Raw genomic sequence first — 19,033 nt, forward strand, 5'->3', positions numbered from 1 at the left:
ATCAAGACCATCCTCATAAAAAGCTAGCTCATTCCAAAATTTCTAGTTCATATATTGAAAAATATTTGACTCTCTTCAGGACCTCTGAATGCTTTCTTATATATGTATGTATATATAATCCTCATAATAAATTTAAGGTGTGGATCTTCTAAAATCTTATTAAAATATACTTAGATTAAAAATTGAAGATTTTTCAATTTGATTATAAAAAGAAAAAGAAAAATAATTGTGTTAAAGAGCGGGATGATGCCAAGTTTTAGAGATATTATTAGTGGTGGGGTCAAAACATTTACACTTGAGTTGGGATTGAGATGATTGATATTAATCAAATTCGGAACGGGTTAAGCCAAACTTGACTTGTTGCCATCCCTAACATAGGTTTGCCCAGTAAATATCTGTTTCTAATTTATAGAGAAATACTAACCTAATTATTGCATTTTTACTACAAAAATTCTCTTGAATTTTAACTACTCCAAGGGAACCTTCCTTTTATGTAGTTTTTACCCACCAAAACCTACTTTATCAAGTTTGTTACCCCCACAAACCTCGGACGGGAGATTCACATTATAAAATTTAAATTTATGAGATTAATTTATTACTTAAAATACTTTAAGAGTAGAGTCTAACTGCATCAATTTGTGCATCCAAAAATATAATCTGATGCCACATGGTCTTAAAAGGATAAAGTTACGAAAACTTTAAAAAGAATTTCAAAGAAAAAGTTAATTTTCAATGTTGAATTTTAGTTTTAAATTTGAAAATTTGGTAGTCATCCATTTTTAACACCTATGATCAAGCTCAAAAAGATATTGTTTTTGAATTTTTTTTAATTAAATATAAATTTTTTCATGAAATCTAGAAGGATAAGTGTCGGATTACTAATTTAATCATTCATGTGAGCCCAACAACTCTTAGTAAGATTTGATATCTTACTAAGTTAGTCATGCTAGGCTGATTCATAAAGTAAGGCTTGCTTGTTGTTCAAGTTTCAAGTAACAAACTTGATGAAGTAAGGGAGTTTTTGTAATAAAATAGCGACAGATAGGTTTGCCTAGGAAATGTCTCTAATTTATAACTACCTACTACCAAGTACCAAGTGCCACGCCCGTTCTTTCGTTGGAAAAATGGGGATATTCAAAATTGTCGTCCTCCTATTCTACCAGTCTCGGACAGGGACAGAGTGATCACAGGAGACCTTCATTGGCTCCTCTCAGGTCAAACCTTCTGCTCTCTCTTCTCTTCCTTCGTTCCTGAAAGAGAAGCAAGCGAACCTCAATCCTAATGGCTTTCTCAGAGAACTACTCTCGACAATCTCTCATCCCAAGTGTCCTCTACTCCACCTCTTCGACTAACAAAACCTTAGATTTGCAGAAATTACTGAGCAGAAAGCCTAGTTTAACTTCATATCCAACACCATCATCCACTAATGGAGTTTCAAAGAGCTTCGTTGTTCCTGCTCCAAGCGAGCCAGGCAAGATCGAACTGTATTCTCCATCTTACTATGCCGCTTGTACCGTTGGAGGAAGCCTTTGTTGTGGTATCACTCACACGGCTCTCACTCCTCTAGATCTCGTCAAGTGCAATATGCAGGTCTGATTTAAATTGATCTTGCTGTTTTCTTGTTTATTTTGATTTTGATTAAGGATTTTCTTCAATTTTGTGACTAGAATTCGTTTATTTATTTATTTTTGTGTTTCTACTGTTCATTTTGTGATCGGTCATTTATTTGTGCCTAATTGTAGGGATGGGAGTAGAGTAGTTTTAAGTACATATGATGTATAGAATATATTCCTAATCTATATTGTGGGAGAAGTTGAATTGTGGGTTATGGGATAGTGGGTACTTAGGGTAGTGTTTCTCTTGTATTTAAATTTATTATGAGATTAATGAAAAAACGAAGAGAATTATTATTATTAAAAAGTCCTTTGGGATTTGAAGATTCACCATCTTGAATTGGTGGTTTAGGAGGTCCGATCTCCCTCGAACGAGATCAATCTCAATCTTTTTCTTCTTTTTTATTATTTTTATGATCCGATCTAAGTAGGATCTAAGTAGGTACGTAACATGCAAATTTTTTTTTTTTTTTTTTAAATAATTAGGGAGACTTAGGGGTTTGTTTTTCATCCATCTCTCAAAACCTGACTTGCGACATAATTTTGGTTTTTTCCCCTTTGAATGGATCTTTTGATATTCTGTTAAGGATTGAAAATTTGATCTATAATTGCAATTTAATCTTGTTGGGTCTAATCCCTTATTGGTGAAAATTAAGGTGGAATGAACTGTAGTCTTATATGGATTTTTATTGTAGTTTTTTTGAATGTTTGCTACATGAGGGTTTCATTTTTTTTTGATAAATATTAAATTATATTAATGAAGAAAAGAAGAATGGGAGGCTTGATTTATTAGAGGTATTTTGTCACCTAGTCTTTTTTGTTAAAGTTAACATGATTTTTTTTTAATCATTGATTTTCTGTTACGATCCAAGTGATGTATGGTTTCAAAATAATTGTTTTTTTTTCCTCAATGGAACCTCAAAAGAATTAATTTGGTTGTGCTTATTGCGGATTTTTTGTCGTAGTTTCTGCTAGACCATCTTGTTCTGTTTCATATCTGATTTTCATTTGATGTGCGAAATCTTTCTGCTTTATATTCTTTTCTAATCATTGAGTATAAATTAAACTTATGGTTTGTGCTAATTTACAGATTGATCCTGCAAAGTACAAGAGCATTACATCCGGGTTTGGGATTTTGCTCAAAGAGCAAGGAGTAAGGGGTTTCTTCAGGGGTTGGGTGCCGACCCTGCTTGGTTATAGTGCTCAAGGTGCTTGCAAGCTTGGATTTTATGAGTACTTTAAGAAGTACTACTCCGACATTGCCGGGCCTGAATATGCAACAAAATACAAGACCTTGATCTACCTTGCCGGTTCTGCATCAGCTGAATTTATTGCCGATATTGCCCTTTGCCCCATGGAGGCCGTGAAGGTCCGGGTCCAAACTCAGCCCGGATTTGCCAGAGGGTTGTCAGATGGGCTTCCCAAGTTTGTTAGATCTGAAGGTTATCTTGGGTATGCTTCTTAGTTTACGGCCTTTTTTTATAATTGTTTTTACTAATCTAGTGACATGTTTCTACATGGTAAAATTTCCTTTTCTAATGCTGTCAAATACTCACAGGTTGTACAAGGGGATTGTTCCTCTCTGGGGACGTCAGATTCCGTGTAAGTCCAACTGTTTCCTCCAATTATACTGCACAATTCTACAAGTATTGCATGCAATCTATTTGATTGATGGCTAAGAGTTGTAACGGTTATACAATGTGGTTTATTTGGCTCTACTTAATATTTTGTTACTACTTTACTTAAAATTTATCGTTATTGTGGGGAGATTTTGGGGTGGGGATTTCTTCATTCCTAGAGATCTAGTGTCATACTGGCCAATTATCCTCTAACACTCTTAAGTTAGAAATTAGAATCGAATTAAAAGATGGGAAGAAGAAGTCTTTGAGTTTCTTACCCCTCTCCTTCTGCATTTACCTGTAGCTATTGCTCCCCATTTATAGATATCAAGGGGGGAAGGAAAAGGAAGGGGGGGGGGGGGGGGAGTTTCCTGGGACTCCTAAACGGAAACAGTGTATAGAGAGAGTATCCAAGATTTCCTAGGCTGGGGTTCATCTCCTATATCTGGGTTTCTGAGATTGGCCTGTTTGCTGGACAACTAATGGTACATTCCTTATCAAGTAACATGTATTTTCTTCTTGGATTGAGGGTGTTGGGGATCATCCCTGAAAATCTGCTCTAAGTAAGGACAATATTGCCTACTTGTTAGTGGGTGACATAGGTTAACCAATGGGCATTCGAGGTGAGAAGTGCCAGAATCTGGGCGAAAACCAATTGTCAACATATTCTTCATCCTCATCATCTATGCCTCATCCCAAATTTTTGGGCTGCCCCCCTTTCAACCGTTCAACTCTATCTAGAGCTTTTCTTTATTACTTTTAATTGGAATTATTAAATTCCATTCAGTTCTTTGCGTTCTGGGCTCTTGTGAGATCAAATTTAGCCTTATTGAGTTTTCATGGGGTGTTGTACAGTTTTTCTTTGGGTGTCCTTCTGTTTAGCTATATATAGCTATATGGGCAAGTACACATGCACTTTTATCAGTATATGTTTACATTCTTATACAGAGAGTTCAAAGCTGTTTCTCTGATTTATGTTGCTCGATTCTGTTGTGTTTATAATTCATTGATGGATTACATTTCAGATATTTTAATTTTTATTATGCTTGGTTTTGATGTGCTGAATTGCAGTTCTTCTCATGTGTTGTTTATTGTATGCAACACATATGAGTTACTTTTACATTAATAAATCCTGTGGGTTTATATAAATCAAATGCATCTTTAATTGCTCCAAATGAGCTGGGCAAGCAGTTTTGTTTGAAGTTTTTGTCATCTTTTGTTTAATACATATAGTGCAGTTTTTTTGCTAGCTGCCATTAGACTCAGTTCACTTATTTATGTGTGACGCATGTGTGCCATTGTACCTGACATTGATATCTCTGACCCATAGACCCCATTTTTCTCCAAAAAGAGATTTGATCTTATAATTATCTCTTGACCAATTTTTTCATGCCTTGATACTGAGAGTGGGTAATGCAGTAATACCTGTTACTGTGAGGGTGCCAATGCTAATCAACATAAAAAATGGAATTGGTGGCACTACGAGTAGAATGTGTAAAATCCAAAGATTGTTGGTGAACCTAATGATTTTATCTACCAGACCTTTGTTTTTCTTTTGAATAATGCTGAAGTGTCCTCAAGATTGTACCTCACATCGCACATCCTCACGTGAAAGTATATAGGAACCATAGATGCCTTTCATTGAGATACAAGTGAAAAAGCATCTATGGTTCATATACACATTCACGTCAGGATGTGCGATGTGAAGTACAATCTTGAGGTCACTCTAGCACGACTCTATCTTTTTCATATACTTCCTAAAACATTGGTTAGAACCTTCTTGACCGTCAGAAGGATATGGGGATTATTGTATGAGTAGACATACTAAATGTCCTCCAGTTTCACCGCTGGTTAACAAAAAACTTCTAATTTTCTGCAATACGCCAGTATTTATCGTTCCCTTGGTTCTGACATTTTTGCTGCACATGTTTTGTGATTTTTTTTGTTTCGCTACTTCTAATCAACACAATTTTTTGCAGATACAATGATGAAATTTACATCTTTTGAGACCATTGTGGAGATGATATACAAGCATGCCGTCCCCACACCAAAGGACCAGTGCAGTAAGTCACTGCAGCTGGGCATAAGCTTTGCTGGTGGATATGTTGCTGGCATTCTCTGTGCTATAGTTTCTCATCCTGCTGACAATCTTGTATCATTTCTCAACAATGCCAAGGGGGCCACCGTGGGTGATGTGAGTTATCTTCTCCTTTCGTTAGTGCTATCATTTGTTTCATGCATAGTCACAAAGTCAAAATAAGGGCTTAAAACGGCAAGTGAAAACTTTAGAAAAATTGGGAAAGAAATGTCAAAAAACGATAAATATAAAAAATAGGAAAATATATTGAAAATAATGAAAAGTTGTTATGTATACAATACATTAGACATTTATTCTAAGTTTTCAATATATTTTTAGGGAAAAAAAAAACTATTTAATATCTATGCATGATATCACGTTTTCACATGTAGTTATACATTTTACGATGCTAAAAGAAAGTCGTATTATCAAAATATGCCTTTGAGTAAAATAACACACTATTGAAAAAATTAAAAAGATCTTAACATGAAGACATTATCATCAAATTGCACATTAACCAACATTTATGAATCAAATCACAAATAATCACAAGGCAACAGAAATTGACCACAGACCTACAAAAATTACTCGTTTAAAATGTAAAAACACATTTTGTTTTGCCTATAAAAAAAGAAAAAAAAAGAAAAGAAGAAGAGTAAAAACACATTCTTTTTATCGTTTTAATCGTTAGATGTACAAAACACGTTTTAAAAGAGACTTAAAAGAAAAAAAATGGAGGTTTTTGTGATTATGGATTATTGTTCCACATGTTTCTTTCCTTTACTGTCCACTCATTTCAACCATAATTTTGTGTTTTGCAGGCTGTGAAGAAGATAGGTGTGTTGGGTCTCTTTACACGTGGTCTTCCCCTTCGAATTGTCATGATTGGAACCCTCACCGGAGCGCAATGGGGGATCTACGATGCCTTCAAAGTTTTCGTTGGCCTGTAAGTTTTTCTTTTTCTTGTGGAAGCTCTACACCTCTTCCTTGTAATTTCCCATTGTTTTCCAAACAAGAAAGCTAAACAATCTTGAAATCTGTTATCATCCCTCCTGAAAAAGTGTTATGGCTCTCCCAATGCTACTATGAATAATTTCCATTTGGGTTTTTGTTGCAATTTTCAGGCCGACCACTGGTGGTGTTGCTCCTGCTGCAGCCCCGCTACTTAAACACGTGAAGATGTAAAACTTGGGCCAATAATCAGTAAATGGTAATGTGTTGCCATATAGTGAATTTGGAGACTGAAGAAGGGTATTAGAGTGATTAATAACTGTAGGGTCTGCTGCTAACGCCTTACTGGTGATCTGATAGGCAGGCGTGAGCATGTTCATTTGAACTGTATTTTTTGTTTTACTTTTCTTTGTCGTCATATTTTTGAAAATTTTGGAGTATGGTTTTAATCTCATTCTTGTAGGAGTTAAAGACTGATTAGTCGAGAAACCTACAATAATGGACAGATGGGGGGATGTTGTCTGTCAGCGCCTGTACTCTGTTTTGAGGTATGGTTGGTAATCGCCAATCTATTATTTTCATTGTCGCAGTAGTGACAACTCGTTTGCTCTGTTGTTTTTTCAACTTTCCTACACCATGACATGATGATGGAGGATTCTATTATTAATTTGTGCTGGGGATTAGAGGTGTAAAGCGGGCTTGGTGCGCTTTGGTTCGTGTGTGTAGGACCAAATTGGGCTGCAATAATATTGGATCGGGTTGACATCCAAACCTCTAGCCTGAGAAACATTTTGATTTTTTATACATATCTTCGATAAGAAACATCGTATATAATCATACTCAAAGCCTGACCAAACATTTGAACCTCGCCATCTGTAATTTAAAAGTTGATTAATGGTTTTATTATTATTATTATATTTTAAAAATAAATAAATAAATAAAATTTATTTTGAAAATTAATCAATGTGATTAAAGGTCTTTGACTGATTTTTGATAAAAATGACTTTAATTATATTAAATTTAAATGTAAAGGTTGTAGGGGGCACATGTTTGTACTAGTTGATCGGGAAATAGCAGCAAGTCATTTTAGATTATACTTGAATTATTGTATAAACTTTTAACAATTTGCCCATAACAGACTAGTCAAACGTGAACTTTGTCAAGCTTTTCTTTATAATTTTTTGTCTGATATTTTATAGTTTTACAAATGTGCTCTAGTTAAGATAGCCAGACCGCAAACGTGACCTTACCAAATTTTTTTTTTTGGTTTACTGATGTACATCCCTCTGAATTTTGTCAACATACCCATGTTTTCTAATTTGAAATGAATAATGTGAAAGTGACCTCAGCCTGGAACCTCATGTCACACATCTTGACGTGAAAGTGTATGGGAATCATAGATGTTTTTAGTCGAGATACGAGTAAAAAAGTAATTATGGTTCCTATCCACTTTCACGTCAAGAAGTGCCATATGAGGTTCCAGGTTGAGGTCACTCCTGCACGACTCATTAGAAATATTCTTCTTGATTTGATCAAATGTGAGAGACCAATACAAAATGATGTAAATACCCTCATCTTGGATCTCTAGCTAAAGGAATCCTTGATTTTATTTTTCTACTAATAAAGATCTAGAGTCTTCCACCTCTAGGGCAAAGTCTTTTTAATCTATTGCTCTCATCTTAAGATCTTTAATCTTTTTGTGCAGAACCCGTGACTTTTCAATAAAAAATTCATGTTTTTTTTAATTTCCAAAAAATGAAGTCTTGTTCTTGAGGTTGGAAGGTTTTAAGCATACAAACTCTTATAGTTGAAGAGACGTAACAAATTTAAATCATTAATATTGAAAATGAAGGGTCTAAGGAAGAAAAATCAAGATTTTTTCCTTCTATTATTAGACCTGAATCCACAACCTTAAAGTTGCTTTGCAATGTGTCAAACCAACTGAGCTATGAGTCTAATTAAGCCCAATGTCTTGAATTTGTTATTGAAGTTCGATGATAAGGATATTTAAACCATTTTCATTACACTCCTGAAGGAGAACTTGGTCATGGAGTATGCCATTGGCTTTAAAATACATTTGGGGTGTCTAGGATTCTCAGGGATCCCAACTAATCCTTGGACGCATCCAGACTCCTCCCCACAATATGCTAGGCTTTAACCTCACGAGCATAGTTCATCTACACTCATTGTTAGTGTTTCACCCTAGACTTTCAGATATCCATGACACCTCCCATGATCAAGTCCTATTGATCTCTTATCATAAGTCACCTGACCAATCGACATCCCTCACATCCCTTGATTCAAATTTGATTCTAGAAAAAAACTCTCCAACATCTTCTCAAGAAATCTCAAAATTTATTAAAAAAAAATCACTATTTTTTTTTTCTTGAAATCAATTTGAATAATTTCTGGGATAAATTCTTGAGAGTGACTCTTAAACGGCGATACTAATTCAAGATCTCCGCTTCCTGAGACGTGGTCCTGATCATCTAACCAACTATTTCGGTTAAACTCAGAGGATTAAGTCTAAATTTACTAGGTATTAAAATTTTAGAATCTCAATTTATTAGTCCTTTTTAACTCAGTTTGTAGTGATATAAATTCAAGATCTTTGCATCCCGAGACATGGTCTTGATCATCTTACTAACTTTTTCAATTAAACCCAGAGGATCAAGTCTAAATTGATTAGGTATTAAAAATTTAGAATCCCAATTTATTAGTCATTTTTAGATCAATTTGTAATGATACGAATTCAAGATCTCTACTTCCTGAGACGTGGTCCTGATCATCTAATCAATTGTTTTAGTTAAATCCAAATGATTAAGTCTCAATCTATTAGGTATTAAAAATGAGTCATGATAATCTGACTACCCCACGTGGCATACACAATCGACTACTTGACGTGACAAATTCAAAAATCATAGATCTATGCTCTTCGAGATACACGATTCCCTCGAGATATAAATTTTTTTTATGAGGAGCGCAGTCATGTGTCCTGAGGAACGTAGATTTACGATTTTGAATTTATGACGTCAGGATAATCATTCTTAGAATATAGACTTGCATTATTATCTTCTCTGTTGTTCATCAAAACCTTAGAAGAAAATAATTTTGATTTCTCGTCCAACTCAAAGTCCCTCATCACACTCGAAACAGAATAGTTCAAAAAACCCTCCATCCAAACCCTAGGATCTTCTTTGGGTTTAGATTTTGAAATCACCTTTGCTTCCTGTATAAAATCTTCTTCGCTGATTTCTTCAACAGATGTCGTTTCAACATCAGAAATATCTCCTTCCTCGATAACTTGAACTAGAGAGCCAGTTTCTCCATAAAAACTAGGGTTTCTTTTTCGTTAGGGTTCTAAGAAAATCGATTAGATTCGGAAACAAACATTAATTCCTCGAAGTTTTCGAAACAGAAATCCAAATAACGTATCAAACACAAAAGAAGAGAAATTATAAAATAGATTTTTCTCTAGATCTTGAAATCTCTAGACCTGAAAGTTCATAAAACACGATTTCAATCTATAAAAAATGCATCAAAACAACAAAATCGAATCCTTCGTCGTGGTTCCTTCTCTCATCAATCTGATACAAATTCGAACCGTGGAGACCAAATTTTCTCAATGATGATTAATTTAGATCTTGACCTAGAAAAGAAGAGCAAAAATAAGTAATAGTGAATGATTGAAGACGAAAGGAAGAGGAAAGAGAGGTTTTAAAAGACTTTAAGATTTCGTATCTTTAAATCTCGTCCACACACGTCATCATTTCCTAAAATTTCAAATCTTTCGGTAATCCTCACATGAGCTGGGGTTGTGAAAAGATTCGGTACTATCGGTAATACCACACGTATCTTACAAACAATCTATCGGAGTGGACCCCCCACATTAGAGTCCCCAGGTCTTGCCTTGATGTTTAGCCTTGAGAGTGGTGATAATATAACTCGTCAGGTGGCATGCTCAAGTGACTCCATGACGTGACAAGTTCGCGTATCGTAGATTTGTACGTCTCAGGATACACGATTACATCTCCTTATAAAAAAGTGTATCTCACAAGAATTGTGTATTCCGATGCATGCAGATCTACGATTGTCAAACTTGTCCACATAATGTAATCATTTGAGTATGTCACCAACCGAGTCATATTATCATGACTCTTTGCCTTAATGTTTCTTGATAAGATAATGATGAAGTAACATTAAATGTACAGCGTGAGTCATTTTTGACGTGGATGTGTGTTAGAATCGTAAATGCTTTTATCAAGATCTCACTTTGCATCTCAATGAAAAGCTTTTATGGTTCTGACACACATCCACACCAAAAATGTACATAATCCTCATAATAAATTTAAGGTGTGGATCTTCTAAAATCTTATTAAAATATACTTTGATTAAAAAATTGAAGATTTTTCAATTTGATTAAAAAAAAAAAAAAGAAAAATAATTGTATCAAAGAGCGGGATGGTGCCAAGTTTTAGAGATATTATTAGTGGTGGGGTTGAAACATTTACACTTGAGTTGGGATTGAGGTGATTGGTATTAATCAAATTCGGATTGGGTTAAGCCAAACTTGACTTGTTGCCATCCCTAACAGATAGGTTTGCCCAATAAATCTCTCTTTATAATTTATAGAGATCCGACTAAACTAATTGTTGCATTTTTATTACAAAAATTCTCTTAGAATTATGACTACTCCAAGGGAACCTTCCTTTTATGTAGTTTTTTCCCACCAAATCCTACTTTATCAAATTTGTCACCCCGACAAACCTTGGACTAGGGATCCACATCATACAATTCAAATTTATGGGGTTAATTTATTACTTAAAATACCTTAAGAGTAGATTCTAACCACATCAATTTGTGCATCCAAAAATATGATCTAATGCCACATGGTCTTAAAAGGATAAAGTTTTGAAAACTTTAAAAAGAACTTCAAAGAAATAGTTAATTTTCATCATTGAATTTTAGTTTTAAATGTGAAAGTTCGGTAGCCATCCATTTTCAACACCTACGATTAAGTTTAAAAGGATATTGTTTTTGAATTTTTTTTAATTGAATATAAATTTTTTCATGAAATCCAGAAGGATATGTACTGGATTACTAATTTCATCATTCATGTGTGCCCAATAACTCTTAGTAAGATTTGATATCTTACTAAGTTAGTCACGCTTGGCTGATTTATAAAGTAAGGCTTGCTTGTTGGTAAAGTAGCAAACTTGACAAAGTAAGGGAGTTTTTGTAATAAAATTGCGACAGATAAGTCTGCCTAGGAAATGTCTCTAATTTATAACTACCAAGTGGCGGCCACGACCGTTATTTCGTTGAAAAAATGGCGGTATTCAGTATTGTCGTCCTCCAATTCTACAGGCCTTCATTGGCTCCTCTTACGTCAAACGTTCTGCTCTCTCTTCTCTTTCTTCGTTCCTGAAAGAGAAGCAAGCGAACCTCAATCCTAATGGCTTTCTCAGAGAACTACTCTCGACAATCTCTCATCCCAAGTGTCCTCTACTCCACCTCTTCGACTAACAAAACCTTAGATTTGCAGAAATTACTGAGCAGAAAGCCTAGTTTAACTTCATATCCAACACCATCATCCACTAATGGAGTTTCAAAGAGCTTCGTTGTTCCTGCTCCAAGCGAGCCAGGCAAGATCGAACTGTATTCTCCATCTTACTATGCCGCTTGTACCGTTGGAGGAAGCCTTTGTTGTGGTATCACTCACACGGCTCTCACTCCTCTAGATCTCGTCAAGTGCAATATGCAGGTCTGATTTAAATTGATCTTGCTGTTTTCTTGTTTATTTTGATTTTGATTAAGGATTTTCTTCAATTTTGTGACTAGAATTCGTTTATTTATTTTCGTGTTTCTACTGTTCATTTTGTGATCGGTCATTTATTTAATGTTCTTGAATTATGCGATTTTTTTTTTTTTAATAATTAGGGAGACATTAGGGGTTTGTTTCTTGTCCATCTCTCAAAACCTGACTTGCGACATGATTTAGGTTTCTTCCCCTTTGAATGGATCTTTTGATATTCTGTTAAGAATTGAAAATTTGATCTATAATTGCAATTTAATCTTGTTGGGTCTAATCCCTTACTGGTGAAAATTAAGGTGGAATGAACTGTAGTCTTATATGGATTTTTATTGTAGTCTTTTTGAATGTTTGCTACATGAGGGTTTCATCTTGATTTATTATAGGCATTTTGTCACCCAGTCTTTTTTGTTAAAGTTAACATGATTTTTTTTTAATCATTGATTTTCTGTTACAATCCAAGTGTGTATGGTTTCAAAATAATTGGTTTTTTTTTTTCTCAATTGAACCTCAGAAGAATTAATTTGGTTGTGCTTATTGCTGATTTTATGTCATAGTTTCTGCTAGACCATCTTGTTCTGTTTCATATCTGATTTTCATTTGATGTGCGTGATCTTTCTGCTTTTTATTCTTTTCTAATCATTGAGTATAAATTGAGCTTAAGGTTTGTGCTAATTTACAGATTGATCCTGCAAAGTACAAGAGCACTACATCCGGGTTTGGGATTTTGCTTAAAGAGCAGGGAGTTAGGGGTTTCTTCAGGGGTTGGGTGCCGACCCTGCTTGGTTATAGTGCTCAAGGTGCTTGCAAGTATGGATTTTATGAGTTCTTTAAGAAGTACTACTCCGACATTGCCGGGCCTGAATATGCAACAAAATACAAGACCTTGATCTACCTTGCTGGTTCTGCATCATCTGAATTTATTGCTGATATTGCCCTTTGTCCCATGGAGGCCGTGAAGGTCCGGGTCCAAACTCAGCCCGGATTTGCCAGAGGGTTGTCAGATGGGCTTCCCAAGTTTGTTAGATCTGAAGGTTATCTTGGGTATGCTTCTTAGTTTACGGCCTTTTTTATAATTGTTCTTACAAATCTAGTGACATGTTTCTACATGGTAAAATTTTCTTATCTAATGCTGTCAAATACTTACAGGTTGTACAAGGGGATTGTTCCTCTTTGGGGACGTCAGATTCCATGTAAGTCCAACCGTTTCCTCCAATTATAATGCATAATTCTACAAGTATTGCATGCAATCTATTTGATTGATGGCTAAGAGTTGTAAAGGTTATACAATGTGGTTTATTTGGCTCTACTCAGTATTTTGTTACTACTTTACTTAAAATTTATCGTTATTGTTATTGTGGGGAGATTTTGGGGTGGGGATTTCTTCATTCCTAGAGATCTAGTGTCATACTGGCCAATTATCCTCTAACACTCTAAGTTAGAAAGTAGAATCAAATTAAAAGATGGGAAGAAGAAGTCTTTGAGTTTCTTACCCCTCTCCTTCTGCATTTACCTGTAGCTTTTGCTCCCTATTTATAGATATCAAGGGGGGGGGGGGGGGGGGAGTGGACGGCATAGAAATGTGCCTTCTCCTCATAGTTTTTAGTCAAGTTTCCTTATTTTCCCTTGAATCCTTGATTCTTGGGACTCCTAAATGGAAACAGTGTATAGAGAGAGTATCCAAGATTTCCTAGGCTGGGGTTCATCTCCTATATCTGGGTTTCTGAGATTGGCTTGTTTGCTGGACAACTAATGGTACATTCCGTATCAAGTAACATGGTATTTTCTTCTTGGATTGAGGGTGTTGGGGATCATCCCTGAAAATCTGCTCTAAGTAAGGACAATATTGCCTACTTGTTAGTGGGTGACATAGGTTAACCAATGGGCATTCGAGGTGAGAAGTACCAGAATCTGGGCGAAAACCAATTGTCAACATATTCTTCATCCTCATCATCTATGCCTCATCCCAAATTTTTGGGTTGGCCCCCTTTCAACCGTTCAACTCTATCTAGAGCTTTTCTTTATTACTTTTAATTGGAATTATTAAATTCCATTCAGTTCTTTATGTTCTGGGCTCTTGTAAGATCAAATTCAGCTTTATTGAGTTTTCATGGGGTGTTGTACAGTTTTTCTTTGGGTGTCCTTCTGTTTAGCCATATATAATAGCTATATGGGCAAGTATACATGCACTTTTATCAGTATATGTTTACATTCATATACAGAGAGTTCAAAGCTGTTTCTCTGATTTATGTTGCTCGATTCTGTTGTGTTTATAATTCGTTGATGGATTACATTTCAGATATTTTAATTTTTATTATGCATGGTTTTGATGTGCTGAAGCGCAGTTCTTCTCATGTGTTGTTTATTGTATGCTACACATATGAGTTACTTTTACATTAATAAATCCTGTGGGTTTTTATAAATCAAATGCATCTTTAATTGCTCCAAATGAGCTGGGCGAGCAGTTTTGTTTGAAGTTTTTGTCATCTTTTGTTTAATACATATAGTGCAGTTTTTTTGCTAGCTGCCATTAGACTCAGTTCACTTATTTATGTGTGATGCATGTGTGCCATCGTAGTTGACATTGATATCTCTGACCCATGGACCCCATTTTTCTCCAAAAAGAGATTTGATCTCATAATTATCTCTTGACCAATTTTTTCATGCCTTGATACTGAGAGTGGGTAATGCAGTAATACCTGTTACTGTGGGGGTGCCAATGCTAATCAACATAAAAAATGGAATTGGTGGCACTACGAGTAGAATGTGTAAAATCCAAATATTGTTGGTGAACCTAATGATTTTATCTACCAGACCTTTGTTTTTCTTTTGAATAATGCTGAAGTGACCTCAAGATTGTACCTCACGTCGCACATCCTGACGTGAAAGTGTATAGGAACCATAGATGCTTTTCATTGAGATACAAGTGAAAAAGCATCTACGGTTCATATACACTTTAACATCAGGTTGTGCAATGTGAGGCACAATCTTGAGGTCACTCTAGCATGACTCTTATCTTTTTCATATACTTCCTAAACCATTGGTTAGAACCTTCTTGACCATCAGAAGGATATGGGGATTATTGTATGAGTAGACATACTAAATGTCCTCCAGTTTCACCGCTTTGTCTGGTTAACAAAAAACTTCTAATTTTCTGCTATACGCCAGTATTTATCGTTCCCTTTGTTCTGACATTTTTGCTTCACATGTTTTGTGATTTTTTTTGTTTCGCTACTTCTAATCAACACAATTTTGTGCAGATACAATGATGAAATTTACATCTTTTGAGACCATAGTGGAGATGATATACAAGCATGCCATCCCCACACCAAAGGACCAGTGCAGTAAGTCACTGCAGCTGGGCATAAGCTTTGCTGGTGGATATGTTGCTGGTGTTCTCTGTGCTATAGTTTCTCATCCTGCCGACAATCTTGTATCATTTCTCAACAATGCCAAGGGGGCCACCGTGGGTGATGTGAGTTATCTTCTCCTTTCGTTAGTGCTATCATTTGTTTCATGCATAGTCACAAAGTCAAAATAAGGGCTTAAAACGGCAAGTGAAAACTTCAGAAAAATTGGGAAAGAAATGACAAAAAATGATAAATATAAAAAATAGGAAAATATATTGAAAATAATGAAAAGTTTTTATGTATACAATACATTAGACATTTATTCTAAGTTTTCAATATATTTTTAGGGGAAAAAAACTATTTAATATCTATGCATGATACCACGTTTTCACATGTAGTTATACATTTTACGATGCTAAAAGAAAGTCGTATTATCAAAATATCCCTTTGAGTAAAATAACACACTATTGAAAAATTAAAAAGATCTTAACATGAAGACATTATCATCAAATTGCACATTAACCAGCATTTATGAATCAAATCACAAATAATCACAAGGCAACAGAATTTTACTGCAGACCTACAAAAATTACTCGTTTAAAATGTAAAAACACATTTTGTTTTACCTATAAAAAAAGAAAAAAAAGAGAAGAAGAAGAATTAAAACACATTCTTTTTATCATTTTAATCGTTAGATGTACAAAACACGTTTTAAAAGAGACTTAAAAGAAAAAAAATGGAGGTTTTTGTGATTATGGATTATTGTTCCACATGTTTCTTTCCTTTACTGTCCACTCATTTCAACCATAATTTTGTGTTTTGCAGGCTGTGAAGAAGATGGGGGTGTGGGGTCTCTTTACACGTGGTCTTCCCCTTCGAATTGTCATGATTGGAACCCTCACCGGATCGCAATGGGTGATCTATGATGCCTTCAAAGTTTTCGTTGGCCTGTAAGTTTTTCTTTTTCTTGTGGAAGCTCTACACCTCTTCCTTGTAATTTCAAATTGTTTTCCAAACAAGAAAGCTAAACAATCTTGAAATCTGTTATCATCCCTCCTGAAAAAAGTGTTATGGCTCTCCCAATGCCACTGTGAATAATTTCCATTTGGGTTTTTGATGCAATGTTCAGGCCGACCACTGGTGGTGTTGCTCCTGCTGCAGCCCCGCTACTAAATACCACGTGAAGATGTAAAACTTGGGCCAATAATCGGTAAAGAGTAATGTTTTGCCATGTAGTGAGTTTGGAGACTGAAGAAGGCTATTAGAGTGATTAATAACTCTAGGGTCTGCTGCTAACGCCTTACTGGTGATCTGATAGGCAGGTGTGAGCATGTTCATTTATGTTCTGAAGGAAGAACTGTATTTTTGTTTTACTTTTCTTTGCCGTCATATTTTTGAAAATTTTGGAGTATGGTTTTAATCTCATTCTTGTAGGAGTTAAAGACTGATTAGTCGAGAAACCTACAATAATGGACAGATGGGGGGGATGTTGTCTGTCAGCGCCTATATTCTGTTTTGAGGTATGGTTGGTAATCGCCAATCTATTATTTTCATTGTCGCAGTAGTGATAACTCGTTTGCTCTGTTGTTTTTTCAACTTTCCTGCACCATGACATGATGATGGAGGATTCTATTATTAATTTGTGCTGGGGATTTGAGGTGTAAAGTGGGCTTGGTGCGCATTGGTTTGTGTGTAGGGCCAATTTGGGCTGCAATAATATTGGATCGGGTTAATATCCAAACCTCTAGCCTAAGAAACATTATGATTTTTTAGAAATATCTTCAATTAGAAACATCATATCATCATTCTCAAAGCCTGACCAAACATTTGATCCTCATTATCTGTAATTTAAAACGTTGATTAAAGGTTTTATTATTATTATTATTGTTATTATTATATATTTATAAAAAAAAAAGGATATATTTTTATTTTGAAAATTAATCAATGCGATTCAAGACTGATTTTTGATCAAAATGACTTTAATTATATTAAATTTAAATATAAAGGTAGTAAGGGGCATATGTGGGATTCATAATTTGGCTTCTAATGGCTTTCACTCTGCCTTTTCTCATTATAATAGTAAGGATTTAACATTTTAAAAGATTAAGAATAAAAAAAATGAAATGATATGGATGAAGATAGTATAAATAGATTGAAGGAATGTTACCTTGACATGTTTGTAGATTCATTGATCGGGAAATAGCAGCAAGTCATTTTAGATTATACTTGAATTATTGTATAAACTTTTAGCAATTTGCCCATAACAGACTAGTCAAACGTGGACTTTGTCAAGCTTTTCTTTATAATTTTTTGTCTGATATTTTATAGTTTTACAAATGTGCTCTGGTTAAGTTAGTCAGACAGCAAACATGACCTTATCCATTTTATTTTTTTTGGTTTACTGATGTACATCCCTTTGAATTTTGGCAACACACCCATGTTTTCTAATTGGAAATGAATAATGTTGAAGTGACCTCGGGCAGGAACCTCATGTCACACTTCTTGACGTGAAAGTGTATGGGAATCATAGATGCTTTTTGTCAAGATACGAGTGAAAAAGTAATTATGGTATTCACTTTCACATCAAGAAGTACTATATGAGATTCCAGCTTGAGTGACAGGTCACTCCAGCACCATTCATTAGAAATATTCTTCTTGATTTTGATCTAATGTGAGAGACCAATAGAAAATGATATAAATACCCTCATCTTGGATCTCTAGTTAAAGGAATACTTGATTTTATTTTTCTACTAATAAAAATTTAGAGTCTTCCACCTCTAGGGAAAATTCTTTTTAATCTATTGCTCTCATCATAAGATCTTTAATCTTTTTGTGCAGAACCTTTGACTTTTCAATAAAAATTTCATCTTTTTTCGACTTTCTAAAAAATGAAGTCTTGTTCTTGAGGTTGGAAGGTTTTAAGCATACAAAATCTTATAGCTAAAGAGACGTAACAAATTTAAATCATTAATATTGAAAATGAAGGGTTTAGGGAAGAAAAATCAAGATTATTTTCCTTTTATTATTGGACCTGAATCCACAACCTTAGAGTTGCTTTGCAATGTGTCAAACCAACCGAGCTATGAGTCTAATTAAGCCCAAAATCTTGAATTTGTTATTGAAGTTCAATGATAAGGATATTTAAACCATTTTCATTACACTCCTAGAGGAGAACTTGGTCATGTAGTATGCCATTGGCTTTAAAATACATTGGCCACCTTTAACATTCGGGGTGTCTAGGACTCTTAGGGATCCCAACTAATCCTTGGACGCATCCAGACTCCTCCCCACAAAATGCTAGGCATTAACCTCACCAGCATAGCTCATCCACACTCATTGTTAGCATTTCACCCTAGACTTTTAGATATCCACGACATCTCCCATGATCAAGTCCTATTGATCCCTTATCATAAATCACCTGACCAATCCACGTCCCTCACATCCCTTGATTCAAATTTAATTCTAGAACAAAATCCTCCAGCGTCTTCTTAAGAAATCTCAAAGTTGGTTAAAAGAAATCGCTATTTTTTCTTTCTTGAAATCAATTTTAATAATTTCTGGGATAAATTCTTGAGGGTGACTCTTAAGCGGCGATATTAATTCAAGATCTT

The 19,033-nt window shown here is 34.9% G+C and overlaps 2 protein-coding genes across 2 annotated transcripts; both read left to right on the top strand.

The window, feature by feature from the left end:
* Window positions 1-1,099: 1,099 nt before the first annotated feature.
* Window positions 1,100-6,811, top strand: LOC147400794 (mitochondrial phosphate carrier protein 3, mitochondrial-like). Its single transcript, XM_086441819.1, has 6 exons — window positions 1,100-1,590; window positions 2,704-3,065; window positions 3,172-3,215; window positions 5,212-5,426; window positions 6,131-6,255; window positions 6,434-6,811. Exons 1-6 carry the CDS (start codon window positions 1,282-1,284, stop codon window positions 6,492-6,494), a joined length of 1,116 nt encoding a protein of 371 aa, XP_086297945.1. The 5' UTR covers window positions 1,100-1,281; the 3' UTR covers window positions 6,495-6,811.
* Window positions 6,812-11,690: 4,879 nt separating this feature from the next.
* LOC147400795 (mitochondrial phosphate carrier protein 3, mitochondrial-like) lies at window positions 11,691-17,104 on the top strand. Its single transcript, XM_086441820.1, has 6 exons — window positions 11,691-12,024; window positions 12,755-13,116; window positions 13,222-13,265; window positions 15,333-15,547; window positions 16,248-16,372; window positions 16,552-17,104. The coding sequence occupies exons 1-6, from the start codon at window positions 11,716-11,718 to the stop codon at window positions 16,604-16,606; spliced, it is 1,110 nt and encodes a 369-aa protein (XP_086297946.1). The 5' UTR covers window positions 11,691-11,715; the 3' UTR covers window positions 16,607-17,104.
* The last annotated feature ends 1,929 nt before the right edge of the window (window positions 17,105-19,033 follow it).

This window comes from Akebia trifoliata, chromosome 5, assembly GCF_017979445.1.
Source record: "Akebia trifoliata isolate Shusen 1 chromosome 5, ASM1797944v1, whole genome shotgun sequence".
Lineage (NCBI taxonomy): Eukaryota > Viridiplantae > Streptophyta > Magnoliopsida > Ranunculales > Lardizabalaceae > Akebia > Akebia trifoliata.

Bases quoted from the DNA above. Each gene is read 5' to 3' on its own strand.
- LOC147400794 (XM_086441819.1), top strand. From the start codon at position 1,282: ATGGCTTTCTCAGAGAACTACTCTCGACAATCTCTCATCCCAAGTGTC. The intron at 1,591-2,703 runs GTCTGATTTAAA...GCTAATTTACAG, and splicing joins TCGTCAAGTGCAATATGCAG to ATTGATCCTGCAAAGTACAA. The intron at 3,066-3,171 runs GTATGCTTCTTA...AAATACTCACAG, and splicing joins AGATCTGAAGGTTATCTTGG to GTTGTACAAGGGGATTGTTC.
- LOC147400795 (XM_086441820.1), top strand. From the start codon at position 11,716: ATGGCTTTCTCAGAGAACTACTCTCGACAATCTCTCATCCCAAGTGTC. The intron at 13,266-15,332 runs GTAAGTCCAACC...AATTTTGTGCAG, and splicing joins TTGGGGACGTCAGATTCCAT to ATACAATGATGAAATTTACA. The intron at 15,548-16,247 runs GTGAGTTATCTT...TGTGTTTTGCAG, and splicing joins AGGGGGCCACCGTGGGTGAT to GCTGTGAAGAAGATGGGGGT.